Source organism: Endocarpon pusillum (assembly GCF_000464535.1).
Source record: "Endocarpon pusillum Z07020 unplaced genomic scaffold scaffold4993, whole genome shotgun sequence".
NCBI classification, from domain to species: domain Eukaryota; kingdom Fungi; phylum Ascomycota; class Eurotiomycetes; order Verrucariales; family Verrucariaceae; genus Endocarpon; species Endocarpon pusillum.
In genome coordinates this window covers 39,262-53,412 of record NW_006916474.1, presented here as the reverse complement: position 1 = coordinate 53,412, position 14,151 = coordinate 39,262, and the positions used below count along the sequence as shown (strand labels likewise).

Below are 14,151 nucleotides of genomic sequence, written 5' to 3'. Positions count from 1 at the left end.
ATGATGGGAATTCTCTGCCGTGGAAGAGATATGGCGGCGATTGAGGTTCTTAAGTCCACATTAAGCTAAGCTGAGGTCTGATGTAAACCGCTGAGCTTCATGGACGAGAGACCTTAGTACGACGAAATCAAGAGACTCTTCAGTCTGTTTATTGCCCCTAGATGCAGCCATATAGTGCCGGGTTGCTGGATATTGTCGGACCTGATACGTTAGTTTGACTGGTATAGTGACTTTGTCTGTGTTGAACGTCTTTTTGAAGATCACAATGAGGAAGGACGAAAGTGCATGGCATGAGCATGTAAATCAAGGGATCAGAGGGAGTTGAACGATGATTAGCATTAAGGATAGTACTATTATCCACGTCTGTCAGAATGGGGTTTTCCGGTGGCACATGTGGATGCGTGCAAGCTCGGCAACAATATCAACGAAAGTTTCGATGGAAGAGGGCCACCGGGAGGTACAGTCCCTCGATATGATTCGCAGTTTTCATTGCCAGATTAATCACGAGCCAGCCAAGTCAAGGATCATTGGGGTTCTGCTGCAAGTTCTGCCGCAAGTTCTTGATGGTTTTCAAGTCTTCAGAAAACAACCGTTGGTCGTAAAACAAGCACCGGCCCGCTATGCTCTATATACAAGGTGCGAAAGGGCAACAATCGAAGTGACTGTTGACTAAAATTTGCCTGCAAAACCTAGGATGGTGACGGCCCGACAACCCATCCGAATTATGCGCCAATATGGCCACCCGTTGTAGAATGACGCCAGGAAGGATTTTTGAATCAAAGGGAAAGGTTTCATGTTCACGTCACATCAGTACGGCATCCGGATTGCTGGAATGCAGACTGTGTTGTCCAGTGGTAGAATACGGACCAGCCTGGGGATGATCCTGAGCAAGCGACGAATAAATGTCAGGACAACCCCATGGTATGGAATTTGATGGTAGCGCAGTGCTCTCCATGTAGTTCAGGAGGAAGATTGGCCAGTGAGCATGCTCAGGTCCGCAGGGAATTTCCATGGTGGTATCAAAGTACGAAGACGCGAGCGCGTAGGGCTGTCGCTCTGCAGCCAGGATGTTGATCTAGGACAAGTTGAGGCCAGATGCTTCACTGTACGCTATGAATGCTCCAAACCCATGCCGGGAGGACAAAACTGTTTGAAACAGGATAGTCTGTCCAGTTAGAAGGTGCTTTCGATAAAGGGACATGTTCATCGGCGACGATTATCCGCAGGGCCTGTATGGCGCGCAAATTGGTCGAGGCCACGTCCTGCGGGTGTAGGAGGATAAACCATTTGGCCAGTCCGCGGATCCTGGTAAGCCGGGGGGCCTTGCAATCCTTGCTGGCTAGCAAATTGTACTTGGTTTGTAGACTGGAGAGTAGCGCCGCGGCCAGCGGTGGCACCAGGATAGTCATATTCAGATCTCGGTACTTGATTATACCCTTCTGCTGGACCTCTGGTAATCATATATTCGGATGCTGCTGTCATAGAAGGACTCTGAAAACCACTGGTTGTCACGGGATAATTTTGCGGATAGTCCTGTGGCATGGTGCCCTGGTATAAAGTCCTTTGTGAAGATGGGTTTGGACGGGGATAATCATCCATGTCATAGTCCTCTCTTTCCCTTACGCGGCTTTGGGGTCCTGGATAGCCAGGTGGGTTCTGGCTAGGTCCTGTTATCTGTCGGTGTTCATGGATCTTGGTGTCTTCGTAGGCTACTAGTGCATTAGATACCTCCTTGAATCGTATGGTGTTCTTAATGAATACCTGGTTTAATCCCGCGAGTTCGACTGCGGCGAAGCTCTTCGTCCCATCGCTTGGAATCAGCCATGAGGTCCTCTATCATTTTCTGGGAGGAGATCAGTCAGCGCACCTAAGCGGAGGGATGCAGGGAACCCACGGTCGTAAGCATGCGATACGCTCTGATCATGTAGCCTGACGCACCCTATTTGGTAGTGAGCATGCTATCTCAAGGTACATGTTCAACCTTCATCAAACTAACCTCGCGGTTACGAGCAGGCAGACAAGTGGCATCGGCACCAAGGTATCGGCAGATATCGGCTTGAATGACCTCACGGCTGATGCCTTCTCCAGGAAGGAAGTAGGTGGTTAGACGTCCTGAAGGGGGTGGGTCGATATCCATCTCGTCTCTTCCATACACATCTCTAGGATCACGAAGATCTCGATTTTCACGCGACAGAGCATAACGGGGATCTCTGGTGTCAATGATTGACTCGCCTCGTGGATCCCGGATGTCCCTTGAATCTCTGATTTCCCGTGGGTCAGGTCGAAAATCTACTCTTGCGTCCACACGTGGGTCACCTCTGAGGTCTGCGCGTGGGTCTCCTCTGGATAAAAGCCTTGGGTCAGCCCTTGGATCAACTCTGGGATCTGCTCTTGGGTCTATTCTAGAATCGATTCTAGAGGGATCCATTCTTGGCTCGGCTCTTGGGTCTATCCGGGTGTCTCTGGTTTCCCTAATCTCTCGCCCATCCCGCGGTGGTATGATATCTGCTCTTTCCCTTGGGGCGATGATTTCTCTGGCCTCACGGACTTCTCTTGGTTCCCTACTGTCTCTTGGTTCTCTGGCTTCCCTTGGATCCCGGGTTGTCCGAGATTCGCGAGCCTCTCCAGTGCGACGAGTCTGCTCGTCATACCTGGCTGGGTGACGACTTGACATTATGAGTCCGAGGTTTGATCCAATGTAAAGGCAGCCAGGAATATGGTGACACAGTCGAGATGTAATAAGAGAAGCAGTAAAAGAAAATTGGATCAAATCAAGATAAGGCTAGCCAACACGGGAGCAGGCCAGGCAGATGTGCTGAAGCCGTCTGTTAGGGATTATCACACTGCCGACCGTTAGATATCGCTCCAGGTCTGTCGTCTAGCGATACCGATGGCAAAGGTTGTCTGTTCCTGTATGAGAGATGGGAGGTGATGCTGGATGGGTGGTGGTGGTAGTGGGGGGTGGTGTGGTGATGAAGGTAGAAGGAAGTGTGCAAAGTCCACAACCAGAAACTTGGGTGGGGATGAACAATCTGACGCTTGTTCGTGCGGTTGCCTGACGTGGTTTAGGCTTCTTCTGTCGTCACTAGCCAGTAAATTGGTTCAAGGGCTGCTGCTCTGGCCAGAGGAGGTACACAGTAAGGTACAGAGTACGTTGTTTTCAATCACTAAAGCTTTTTGTCCTTTTTCTGATTTTGAGATCAGTCCGTGATGGAAGAGAAGAAGCAAGATCAATGAACATGGCGGAAAAACTTGAGATGATGGACTTGACAACATGGCCGGGTTTTGTTGGGCAGCATTGCTGCGTACGTGGTAATTCATTCGACGTGGCGATTCAAGCGCCGCAATAAATCATCGAATCAGTTTGAACGATTCGCAACGAGCGGCCCCAGGCCTGCATATTGCTGCCCAACTCTCAAACATTTTCACTAGGCGGTCAGGGGTGAAATTTTCAACGAGTGATTTCTATTTGCTTGCACTGCCCACAGATTGGCTCTCATATCTTGTGCTCTCGTTCAACATTCTACGTCGTTGCTCCACTACTTCGAACGAATATACCCAATCTGGACCAACGCATGCAGCATCTAGCTTCTAGCTGCAAATCTACGGCGTCGCACCAGCTCCACGGCAGCTGTCGAAGACTTCAAGGATCGAAAAGGGTCGTGCCCGTCGAGCTTCATTGCCGCCCTCGCCACTATGCTTCTACAGCACGAGCAGTCATGCGTAGTACGTTGTTATTATGTCCAAACCTCTCTATCCAGGTCATTTCATTGTCAACGGGTGAGATACATTACAGCTTTGGTTTGCTTGGTCTCGGGGTCTTGGTCTAAAATTCGTCCTGGGAAAATGCAGGGAAATATTCTGCTCTTTGGTGTTGGAGTGCAGCTGAAGGACGATCTCTACTTCGTTGATACCAATAAGTAGACCTCGATCTCGATGTCGGAAACCCGAATCTATCGGCCAGACTTGGATATCTTCCCCCTGTTTCAGGTTCATTGGATCCTGCTCATCAGTCCTGGCCTCTGCTTCAGCGTACTTGGCACTGAATACACGACTGGCGGCTTCGCACCCATCAACGTGGTTGGTCTAGGGGCTGCAGCCTTAGCTGCTTTGCTGGATCTATTGAACCTTTGGATCCACGCAAAAACTCTGGGATACTGCTTCTCCGAAATCAGATCCTTTGGGATGTGCGTCTCTGAGTCCATTGAGCCAATCGAATACCCCAAGTGGCTTGGCCACCACCACCACCGTGTCAGCATGTGGAAGAGAGCAGATGTAAGTGTGCCGTACCTTCAATGTCAGCCAGTGATGGTTTGTCAGTCTTCAATATCCATTCACGTCCATCGGCAAGCAGCGTCATCTCTAAGAAGGCGAACTCATCGCGTATATGGGCAATAGCTTCTGGCCTCATAGCCTCCATTTAATTCCCGTCCCAGGTGACGCTGGTGATGAGACACAGTCTGCGGTGGAAGACTGATTAAGTGCCTCATCACAATTGTTACAGGGGCTAGGCCTCGACTTCGACCAGATTTGCGTCACTACTGAACTGTAATTGGGTGAACAGCACAGATTGGACAGCTAATTGACTACTACGCGGAACGATCACCTTTAACTTGTCAGGACAGAAAATCGTGACGATTGCTGGCGACACAAACCCTACTTGAGACACTCAAAACGGCAGCTAATTGTGTTTAGCCTCGAAACCCACTCAGCCAAGAGGTTGGTTGCCACTTTCATGTGAGGATATTGACCACTTAGTCACAATTCAGCTAAACTCCCAGCAATGCCCGATTCATGAAGCGATATGGAGTACAATGTGATCTATATGTACCAAACTATGCACACAAGTGATCAAGAGATACACACTGCCTGGAATGGATTCGAGTGGTAGGAGGAACATTCGTCGATGTCATTACTGGAGCTTGCAAACGCTGGACTCCCGGCTAGATACTACGTCTATTGGCATTACACTGTACTAACCGTTGAATATTTGGATAACTAATTTGCATGACCTGACAGAGCTCTACTTACCACGATAAACTATTCGGTTCGTTGTGATTTCCTCTCCGTCCATACCACTTCGCAGTTTTAGATGGCTGCTTACATCTCAACACGACCCAGAGCCCCCAATCTTAATACCGCACAACACCGGCAATGTCCTCACAAAGCCTCCTCCTCCGTGCCATCCTTGGCCTCACGACGCTTAATCTAGGCATCACAGGCTTTGCACACTACAACCTTAGAGCTCACCATGTATACAATCTTGAAGAGCATGAGGCGCGGATGGATGAGCTTGAGGGGACTCTGAGAGGGCATATTGGCTATATTGAGGAAGCTCTTGATCGACTGGAGGGATAGGCTACCGAGGCGGATCGCTGGAAGAAGATGGATGATTACTATGGCAAGAGAGGAAGAGACGAAAAGGAGAAATGATCAACATCGATGAGAACCTGATCGAGATATGAAGCATGCTCGAGGCAGCTTATCAAGAAGTGGATCAGACCTGGTTCCTGCTTCTCCATTCGCTCTGTACACTATTGCATTCTGAGAAAAGTCATCCCGAATCTGAATCTAGTGTTGGAAGCAAATATCTTGCAATATCCGGGTAGGTCAATGCCAGCGTCTTTGACGTTCTTTTGTAGATCATTTAGACTGCTGAAGATGGCGACGTGAGTATAGTACATGCGCCTAAGTGGCCATTCGTCGGTGGTTTTAATGCTTGGCGATACAGCCGAGGCGTTCAAGTTGTTTGCCACACTCAGTTCTCTGCAGTCATTGCGTCCATTCGTTACAAGATCTGTCCAATATGACTTCTGTGGGGCTGCGTTCCTCCGTCGATGCTAGGAATTGGCACAGCTTCTGCGGGGTGGTAGGGACTGCCTGATCTGTGTCTTTGAAGGTAGGCTCGATATCTCACAAGTACTTGGATCAACTTGTTGGCTGCAACTCGTACCTTACAAGCAGACAACGGAATCACCAAAGCTATCCAGCGGTGTCACACTCGGCCTTAACGAGTCCTCAAGAGCAGTACAAGTAGGAGTCCAGGACAATGGTTTCAGTCGTGGCCACAATGTCTGTTATCCCGCAGGCTGTCCAGACGGCAGCCCAGTCACTACCAAGGAAGACAAACTTATGTGGGACGGTCACATTCTGCTTTCGCGTTGTGCCAATGCTTCTTACCCAACGCTTCTCACTGTGGTCTCGACCGTATTTTTTATCCCGGTTTCTATTGTCCTGTGCTGAGTGGCAGGAGCGCTTCTGGCTTCAGCACTTTCCCCATGGCGCTGATACATACTGGTCTGTATTTCAGCATTGACATTTTGATGCCTCTCTACATTCAGGTCTTCTAAGCATATCTTCTCCGCCCAAATGGGCAATTTTGGTTAGCATTGAAACATGCTATCTCGCGGCGCAAGCGATGCCAGCACACGCCTGAGACGAGCGAAGTCATCTGCATCAGTAAATGGACGACGGCATGCGCCCTTCGTCAGGGATACCATTGATCCAGAAATAGCTCGTCAGCATGCTATGACTGCAGCTAATATTGCAATGGATAGAGCCAACGAACGAGCTTCAGCAGAAGCGAGGCGGTCAGCAGAATTATCCAGGAATCAAAGTAACGCCAGCAGGACTGCGACAGGAGCTACGCCTCGATCTTCAAACGTTCGCTTCTGTGGCGGCGTCCCACTACGCTCACAGCGATCTACGTTACAGTCGCAAGCTCCTTCCACCGCATCATCAGTGTACATGCCACATAGTAACTCGCATTCAAAAACTTCAAAGGCTGGAAACGGGCCTCCTCTTAACGAGTTTGGTGTTGTAGATGGTTACGGCTCCACACCTTCATCCTATCGCAGACTCCGGAAGACGAAATCAATGTTGACGCCCCGGAAATGTGGTCCCGGCGTCAAGGAATTGTCATCTCAAAGTCCTGGCACACCTCGGACTGTTAAGAGTGCCAGCAGCGACCACAACAATGGACTCCGGTTAGGTCTGAAGCGTTCAATGTCTTTCCTTAAATTGAGTTCGGGGAACCTTTCGAAAACATTTAAGCGCTCACACAGTACTTCGGAGCAGAATGACGCGGCTGTTGAACGGGCCAGGGACCAATTTATGCAAGATGTCGAGCAGCAAGAGTTGCGGAAAAAGTCGTCTTTCCTCTCCACACCCCGAGTCAGACAGCAAAAAGCCTTCCGAAAGACTGTCCGCTCAAACAGAACCAGTGAATGTGGGGATGGCGTCAATCCTGGACCTCGGGAGATGAAGCAGGAGTCCAAGATCAGATCTTTCTCAGCCTCACTCAGAGATAGAGTCAGACGAGTCCTCGGGGGGTCATCAAGCAAAGATAACAAAATCCCCACCCAGCAATTGGATGCCAGTCGTGCTCACTTCAGGGACTACTTGGACGGCACTGACACGAACGCGAGTCAGGAAGAAAATACTGCAGACACCTCACAATCTGCTCCTCGTCGCAGTCTTTACGTTCCCTCCCCACAACATGATGGAGCGATGGGAGACCTTGAAGCCATATCAGCAAGTCTCAGGTCTATGCATAGCAATGATAGCCTACACTCGAATGGTCGCTCTCGGGTAACCAGTTGGACCAATTCTACTATGACCAATTCTATGCCTGCCCGGAGCACGCCCGTCGAGAGAAAACGTCTTTCGATCATACAAGAACATGGGGGACCTCACCAGCCTTCTTCGTCAATTGGACGACACATGGACGAGGTCTCTGCTACTCATCTTCAACTTAGCGCTCGTAATGGCAATGAACAAGCCACAGGTGCCATCGATAGCCAGCGTGTCTACTCTGCGTTGATGAGGAGAATTGATCAGGAGCAAGAAGAGCAACACCAAGCCAAGACCCCCAAGCCAAAACCTGAACACGATATCCGACAGAGTTATACATCCAGTGCCCAAAGCTTTCAGACTGCGCCTACCATTCGCCAAGTAGCCAGTGAGGAGTCAATCCACGCAGCCCCGCTAGGCGAACAGCATCGCCAATTCAGCCTACATGCACCATCATGGCATGAGATTGAGTCAAAAACCCCCCAGCAGATTGCCCTAGAGAATGAGACCTTGCATAAACGAATGTCTCGTATCGTCGTCCCAGAACCACAGTCCTCATTTTTCCCATTCTCCAGCGAGGACAAACCGCAGACGCCCAGTCCCTTCAAGTTGGCTTTAGCTGCGCGTCGCGAACGGCAGACCAGTTCCGAAGAAGAGAGTGGTAGTGTGGTCATAACTCGGCCAAGCGTAGGCGATAATGGTTTTGAAACCAGCTCAGAAAGCCAGTATTCTCGCACCACAAGTGGCCAGCTACTAATGCCTACCATGAACCGGTCGGATCCGGAGTTGGAAGACGAGCCAACAGGCATGGCGACCATTATACCGACACGAGTGAACCGCTGTCCACATCCAACCACGTCGAACGCTAGCATGGACAGGATGAATAACCAGATGACAAGTCTCAATCGGCGCGACTCTAAATCCAGTAACTCACACTACCGCGAAGGCGCACAAATGGATGGAGATGACACGGCGGTTGGTGGGAGACTCGGCTCTTCAGCAGTGCTTGGTCGTCGAGCTTCTACCCGTACAGTCAAAGAAAACGAGATCCCGACCCATGAGCGCAGACCATCGCTTATGGGTGACCGCTTTCCACTCCTAGAGCTGAAAGAAGTGCCCAGGAACAGTATATCACAAGCAAGAAGGTCATCCAGTGTTACAAGATTAGCGAGTTCCGCAGCGGCAGATGTCAAGAGAGCGAGCTTGGCAGCTATTGGTGTCAACGACGAGAACACGAGATTACAATCTGCAGACACAACCAAAGGTTTACATCCCTTACGGGCGAAATACTCGCAGGTCTCGTTCAAGACTGCCGAGGAGCCTCTCAGCACGCCGGGACGGGCACAACCTCTTTATCAGCAGCAGTATCGTGACAGGCACTTAGGCAGACCTCAGAGCTCGATCACAATCCGGAGTCAATATGGCAGAATCACCGAGACATCGGGAGATGGAGATGAAAATGCCGAGATGCATGGCCCAAGGCCGACGTCGAGATTGAGTCGGCCTTCTGAGGATCACTGTTACAACGAGGGTGTTGATGGCTGTATTCGCGATGCTAGCACTGGTGCGGATGGGGCGACGGTCTCACGTGCCCCTTCGCGCTATCTAGCTATTCGCAACGAGTATCACGCAGACACTGCACTGCCGAGGATTGGAGGTTCGGCGAGCAAGAGAAGGGACCATAAACTCGGGTTTGGAGTGCCGGTCAGCGGCAGCAGGAGAATGGTTAGCAACTTTTTGCGGAGTCGCAGGAGGAACAATAATGCTGCTGCTGCTGCTAGAAGATCGGACCCAAATGAGGTTGAGGAAGATGATGGTGGTCAGGCTTTTGTTTGACTGGGTTGGGAATTTGGAGAAAAGGTGCTGGTATTCTTATCTTTGGAATTACGCCGGATCGGACTGGGATATGCGCGTCTATGAACGAAAGCAAAACTGTCTTTTTGGCATACTCTTTTCTTTGGTTTCCTCGCCGGCCTGGCTTTCTGGTCATGTGGCCCGGATCTATTGGATGAGGTCTTATTTTCCGCGCCCTGCTTGGCTACCAAGTATAGCATAGCAGACAGGAGTATGGTATCGGCTCGCATATCGAGCGGAGGGCATCCGTTCAGAGATAGGTAGCAGGAGATAGCAATTCTATCTCGTACTCCACCGTCTGTCTACGTACGGAGCGCAATGAACAATGGGAGAGCGTACGATGATATCCGTGATGATTGATAGGCCGGGTAGATCGACGCAGATCCCATCGCCCGGGCCGGCTTTGATATGAAGATCAATATTGCGTTATCGGTCGCTCGTGGCTACAGTGGATTCTGAGTTTACTTTGCTGGCACTTTTCTTGGAGGAGGAGGAGGAGGAGGAGGAGGAGGAGGAGGAGGAGGAAATAAGGAGGGTTGGAAAGTGGTAGTCGAATTCGAGAGAAAAACGACGCTGTACAATGGGAGAGAGGGATGGTTTTGGTGTATAACTACAGCAAAAAGGAGGAGGGGCGGGCGCAAAGCGGATAGAATCTTGAAGAAGTGGCGTCTCAGGATACACGAAAGCATGGCCATGGTTTCCGTCTGTGACGGAGGTCGAGTTTGTATATAATAATGTGTGAGGAGGTCTTCAGATTGGGATCGGGTAGGTGCCTATTATGCACGTAGATGTTCTATCAAAGATGATAAGGGAGGGAGGGAGGGAGGGAGGGAGGAAAGGGGAGGAGAGTGGTTTGCGCAAAGGTGCTCGTAAGACAAGACCAGACGCGACGCCGAGATTGAGGAGCGGGTAGTTTGCTTTACGAGCACCAAAGTCCCTTCTAGGTCTCTCTGAAATGGAGAAGTTAGATGAGGGAAAACCGGATTGGCTTCTAGCTTTGACCACTGCGAGACAGTGTGTTGGAGGTGTGGAGATGACTTGGAAAGAAGGGGATCTGGCCCTAGCCCTCCACCTCCTTTCACAGACTTGGCAATGACAACGCTTCACTCGCCAGTGCTAATCTAGAGTCCAACCTTCTTGTACGCCCGAAGTCGAGCGGCTGAACACTGTTCTGCATCCTTCGGGTTCAAAATCCCCATCCACGCTCCCCGGCTGCATTCGATCCCAATTACATCTTTTACACCAGGTCTGCATCTCTGCCTTCGACCTCTGTCGAATAATACACCTGACTTGGAACCGCATTATGAAACCGTGAAGCTGTGATTGCGAACACATCGTTCCCGTCTTCATTTTCACTGGCAGGTCAGTGGCCTCCTAAAGTGAAAGCCCACACACACCTTGTTTCTTAGAGTACTCAGCGCACAACTTCTCGATTGAGGTGAGCTATTCATGACCTTCTCGACACGACTCACCAATTCTCGTAGCCTTCTTGAGCCATTCTTGGGAATGAGCTTGTGGTATTTGGTAAAGTCGAAAACTGTGACAAGACCGGGCTCGTTTACGCATTCCATCCTGACCCCTCAAAAGGCGGCGTCTCTGAAGGTGATAATTCGCTGTTGAAGTCTAGTCGCCGGGCCATTGCGGCATAGAGAATTGTGATGCTTTGCGTGGGTCGATCTTGAAGATTGATAAGACTTCGACGAAGGATCAAAGATGCCGAATGTGGCTTGCAATAAGCACGATGAGTGAAACAGAAAAACAAATGTAGATAAAAAGGACTGTTCCAGGAAGTCAAATATATGTGATTCTCGAAGGTTTTTACGGCAGTTCGATGGGTTAAGGTGCTGATGAATTAGTGACCCAGTGACGACCGAGACAAATGGAAGGTGTTCAACCACTCGCATAAAAAGAAAAAAGCTTTAAACATGGCAATTGTGCCTGGAGATTGATAAACATAAAGTGGTGGAGTGGTTACAGCACAGAAACGTGACAGATAGATGTGCTTCATCATATCAGAGCTTCCAAACAGGACGAACGCCACCGCTGGCAGGTGTCATTATGCGATCAAGTATTCAGATGTTTTATATACATGTTGCAACGCCAAAACTGCGCCCATGGATACAACGCCTGCAACATACTAATAAGCCATCGTAGCCGGCCATACGTACCTTGTCAATAGCTCAAGCTCTTTCCACATCCGTGTCTATCCCCTTGGGACTCATGGTATCTTCATCATCTTCGACATCACTGATTAATCCCTCGAGTTCGAAGGTTTCTGCATCACGAATCTGCTGGCTGTCAGTCTGCCTGTGTCTTGGCATTCTGATTTTGCCATTTGAAAGTCCACCGTTCATTCCATCAGTTAGGTCTGGAGTGCTGAATTGTCGCTTTGAAGTTCCAGATCTTCCAAGACCACCTGCAGCGCTTGCCGATCTTGATCTCGACCTCGACAGCATACGGCTTTCTCTTCGGCCGTTTGAGTCCGAATCGGGCCATGCGTACACTGCATAGATGTGCAGAAGGACATTGACAAATAGGTAAAGGAGGAAGGCGAAAGAGTATAGAATGAGGATGTAGGAAACGTGCGTAACATGTGCGTCAGATAGAAGTTTCATCTGTTCTTCGGTGGCGCCCATGAAGAGGAAACCAGAAGCACAGAGAAGCTGCCACAACGTCAGCATACCCAGTACACTAATTCACCGACTACTTACGAATGGAGGAAGGTGTTGAAAGCTGTTAGGCTCTCCAACCAAGCCTCTGCTGTCCCTAAGGACGAAGGCGATCTCAATCATTCGAGTTGCACCGGCGGCCATGAGAGTATAGCCGAATGCTGTATGTACCATCGTGCTCAGCTTGAGTGATTGAGGATGTGCACTCATCCCCCAGCCCGTAAGCAGGAGCACAATACCAGGGATCAGGTTCCGTTTTGGTCTTCCCCCTCTTGATCGGCTTAGCCAGATACCCACTAATCCGGCACACCACCAAACAATGCCCATGCTGGTATGCTGGATATCATTCTTGACCCACGCTGTGCCCCATCTGTGTTCTGTGAAGGTGTTGACCGTTCCCCATGCGGCAATTAGAGTTGAGTCGAAGAATTCTTGACTTTTTCCGGATCGACGTAGCCATACCTGGCCCACCAAGAGCATAGTCGTCATGATTACTCCATACCCAATAAACGCTGATCCCATTATGAAGTGGGCCACACATTGCCCTAGATGATCATCTCTGCAGAATCCAAGTGCCGTGATCCCACCAAAGAGCATTTGCACCCACGAGACGACCGGCATTAGCTTCCCAATTATTCCGTGCACATTCACGACGTATCTTCGTATCTTCGAGTGGACTCCTTTAGTGAGATGAAGTTTCAGGTAGACCCCGATCGCAACTTGAACAGCCAGCATAAGCATAAGTGAGCTTGCGAAGGAGGCGTGGATGTTGGGCGCAAACTTGCGACCCTTATGTCGGTGACCAAGGAACCAGGCGACGATGCTGATAATGGTGCCAAGTGTCTGGACGGGTACGTGCCATCGGGATCGAATGATCTGTAGCAAACTGATGTCAGCAGCGCGATCGGAAGAGACAGGATGGACAGCAAAACCATACACCTAAAACCATCCCTGCTGGAAATATGAGGCCAAAGGCAAGTCCTTGGAGAAGGATGTGCGTCCATAATATCGAATCCTGTCCCGCAGCCTGTTGTTAGCAACGTAAACCTCACGCAAAGTCGAACGATAAACTTACGATTGGCTCTGGCGAAACTGCTGCACCTTCAGGTATCCCGTCTGCATCGTGATCATGTGCTGCACACGTCGGCAGCAACACAAATGCTATTATGGGAACAGCTCGAAGCAGACTGGAAGAATGACCGAGTTGACCATATGCCATAATGGTTGGCCACAAGGCCTTCAGGGTTACCCGGCAGGCCCACGGTTGAAGGGCTCGACTCGCCTAGTAACTAAGACAGAAGATCAATAGCATTTTTCAAATGGCTCAAGGATACACGATATTGACTGAAAGACAAAACTTAGATCGGCTGCCTAACGTGAAAGGATTGAGGACGGAGAGCGCGGTCAGACATCAGCTTCAGCATGGCCCAAAACTCCGATTGGTTCGTGAAATTGACGTTCTTACTCCATACCCTGCATGTTGGTGGGTAAACTCAACTGGGTTAATACGGTACCGCCAAGAAGTATCCCAGCACGTCGCTAGTACCAGGGCATTGCAACACTTCAAGCTGCTGAACGAGATCACTAAGCCTTGATGATAAAGACGCTTCTAGATCACACGATGGCGACGTATCATAAACTAGCTGTACTGAGCACCGTCCTGGGATACTTCCGCCTCTTAGTTACCATTAATGTGTGCTTAGTCTGGGCTTAACCAAGCTATAATCTAGTTTACATAAGATGTACCTGAGACATCTAAAATCCAATTAAATTATGTTATTTTAGACATTTTGTTTCCATCATTATGGCCAGATCACGATCGCCCTTTGACCGTCTTGTAATGACAAAACATCTGTTAATTTCAAGTTAGAAAAGCACCGCCAAGTTTACTTGATTGGCTGAAAGGAGCTGTGAGCTAATCTCTTCCCGCACGATCCAGCCTTCTGGTTGGATAAGCTTTGCATTTCCTTCTTTATTGAGACTAGTTCGATCTTAGATTACCAAGGCTGCAGAAATTCTGTCAAGCAACCCCAATCCTGTTTGAGTCGTTGAACAT

The 14,151-nt window shown here is 49.7% G+C and overlaps 3 protein-coding genes across 3 annotated transcripts; 1 reads left to right on the top strand and 2 right to left on the bottom strand.

Annotated features, from left to right (window-relative positions):
- Positions 1–1,203: 1,203 nt before the first annotated feature.
- EPUS_00254 (uncharacterized protein) lies at positions 1,204–2,674 on the bottom strand (the record flags this gene model as incomplete). The annotated part of the gene is made up of 4 exons (XM_007805911.1): positions 1,204–1,709; positions 1,762–1,843; positions 1,895–1,939; positions 1,997–2,674. The coding sequence occupies 4 exons, from the start codon at positions 2,672–2,674 to the stop codon at positions 1,204–1,206; spliced, it is 1,311 nt and encodes a 436-aa protein (XP_007804102.1).
- Positions 2,675–6,396: 3,722 nt separating this feature from the next.
- EPUS_00253 (uncharacterized protein) lies at positions 6,397–9,408 on the top strand (the record flags this gene model as incomplete). The annotated part of the gene is made up of 1 exon (XM_007805910.1): positions 6,397–9,408. The coding sequence occupies one exon, from the start codon at positions 6,397–6,399 to the stop codon at positions 9,406–9,408; it is 3,012 nt and encodes a 1,003-aa protein (XP_007804101.1).
- A 2,198-nt stretch (positions 9,409–11,606) lies between these two features.
- EPUS_00252 (uncharacterized protein) lies at positions 11,607–13,314 on the bottom strand (the record flags this gene model as incomplete). Its single annotated transcript, XM_007805909.1, has 4 exons — positions 11,607–12,089; positions 12,138–12,971; positions 13,033–13,122; positions 13,171–13,314. 4 exons carry the CDS (start codon positions 13,312–13,314, stop codon positions 11,607–11,609), a joined length of 1,551 nt encoding a protein of 516 aa, XP_007804100.1.
- Between the last annotated feature and the right edge of the window lie 837 nt (positions 13,315–14,151).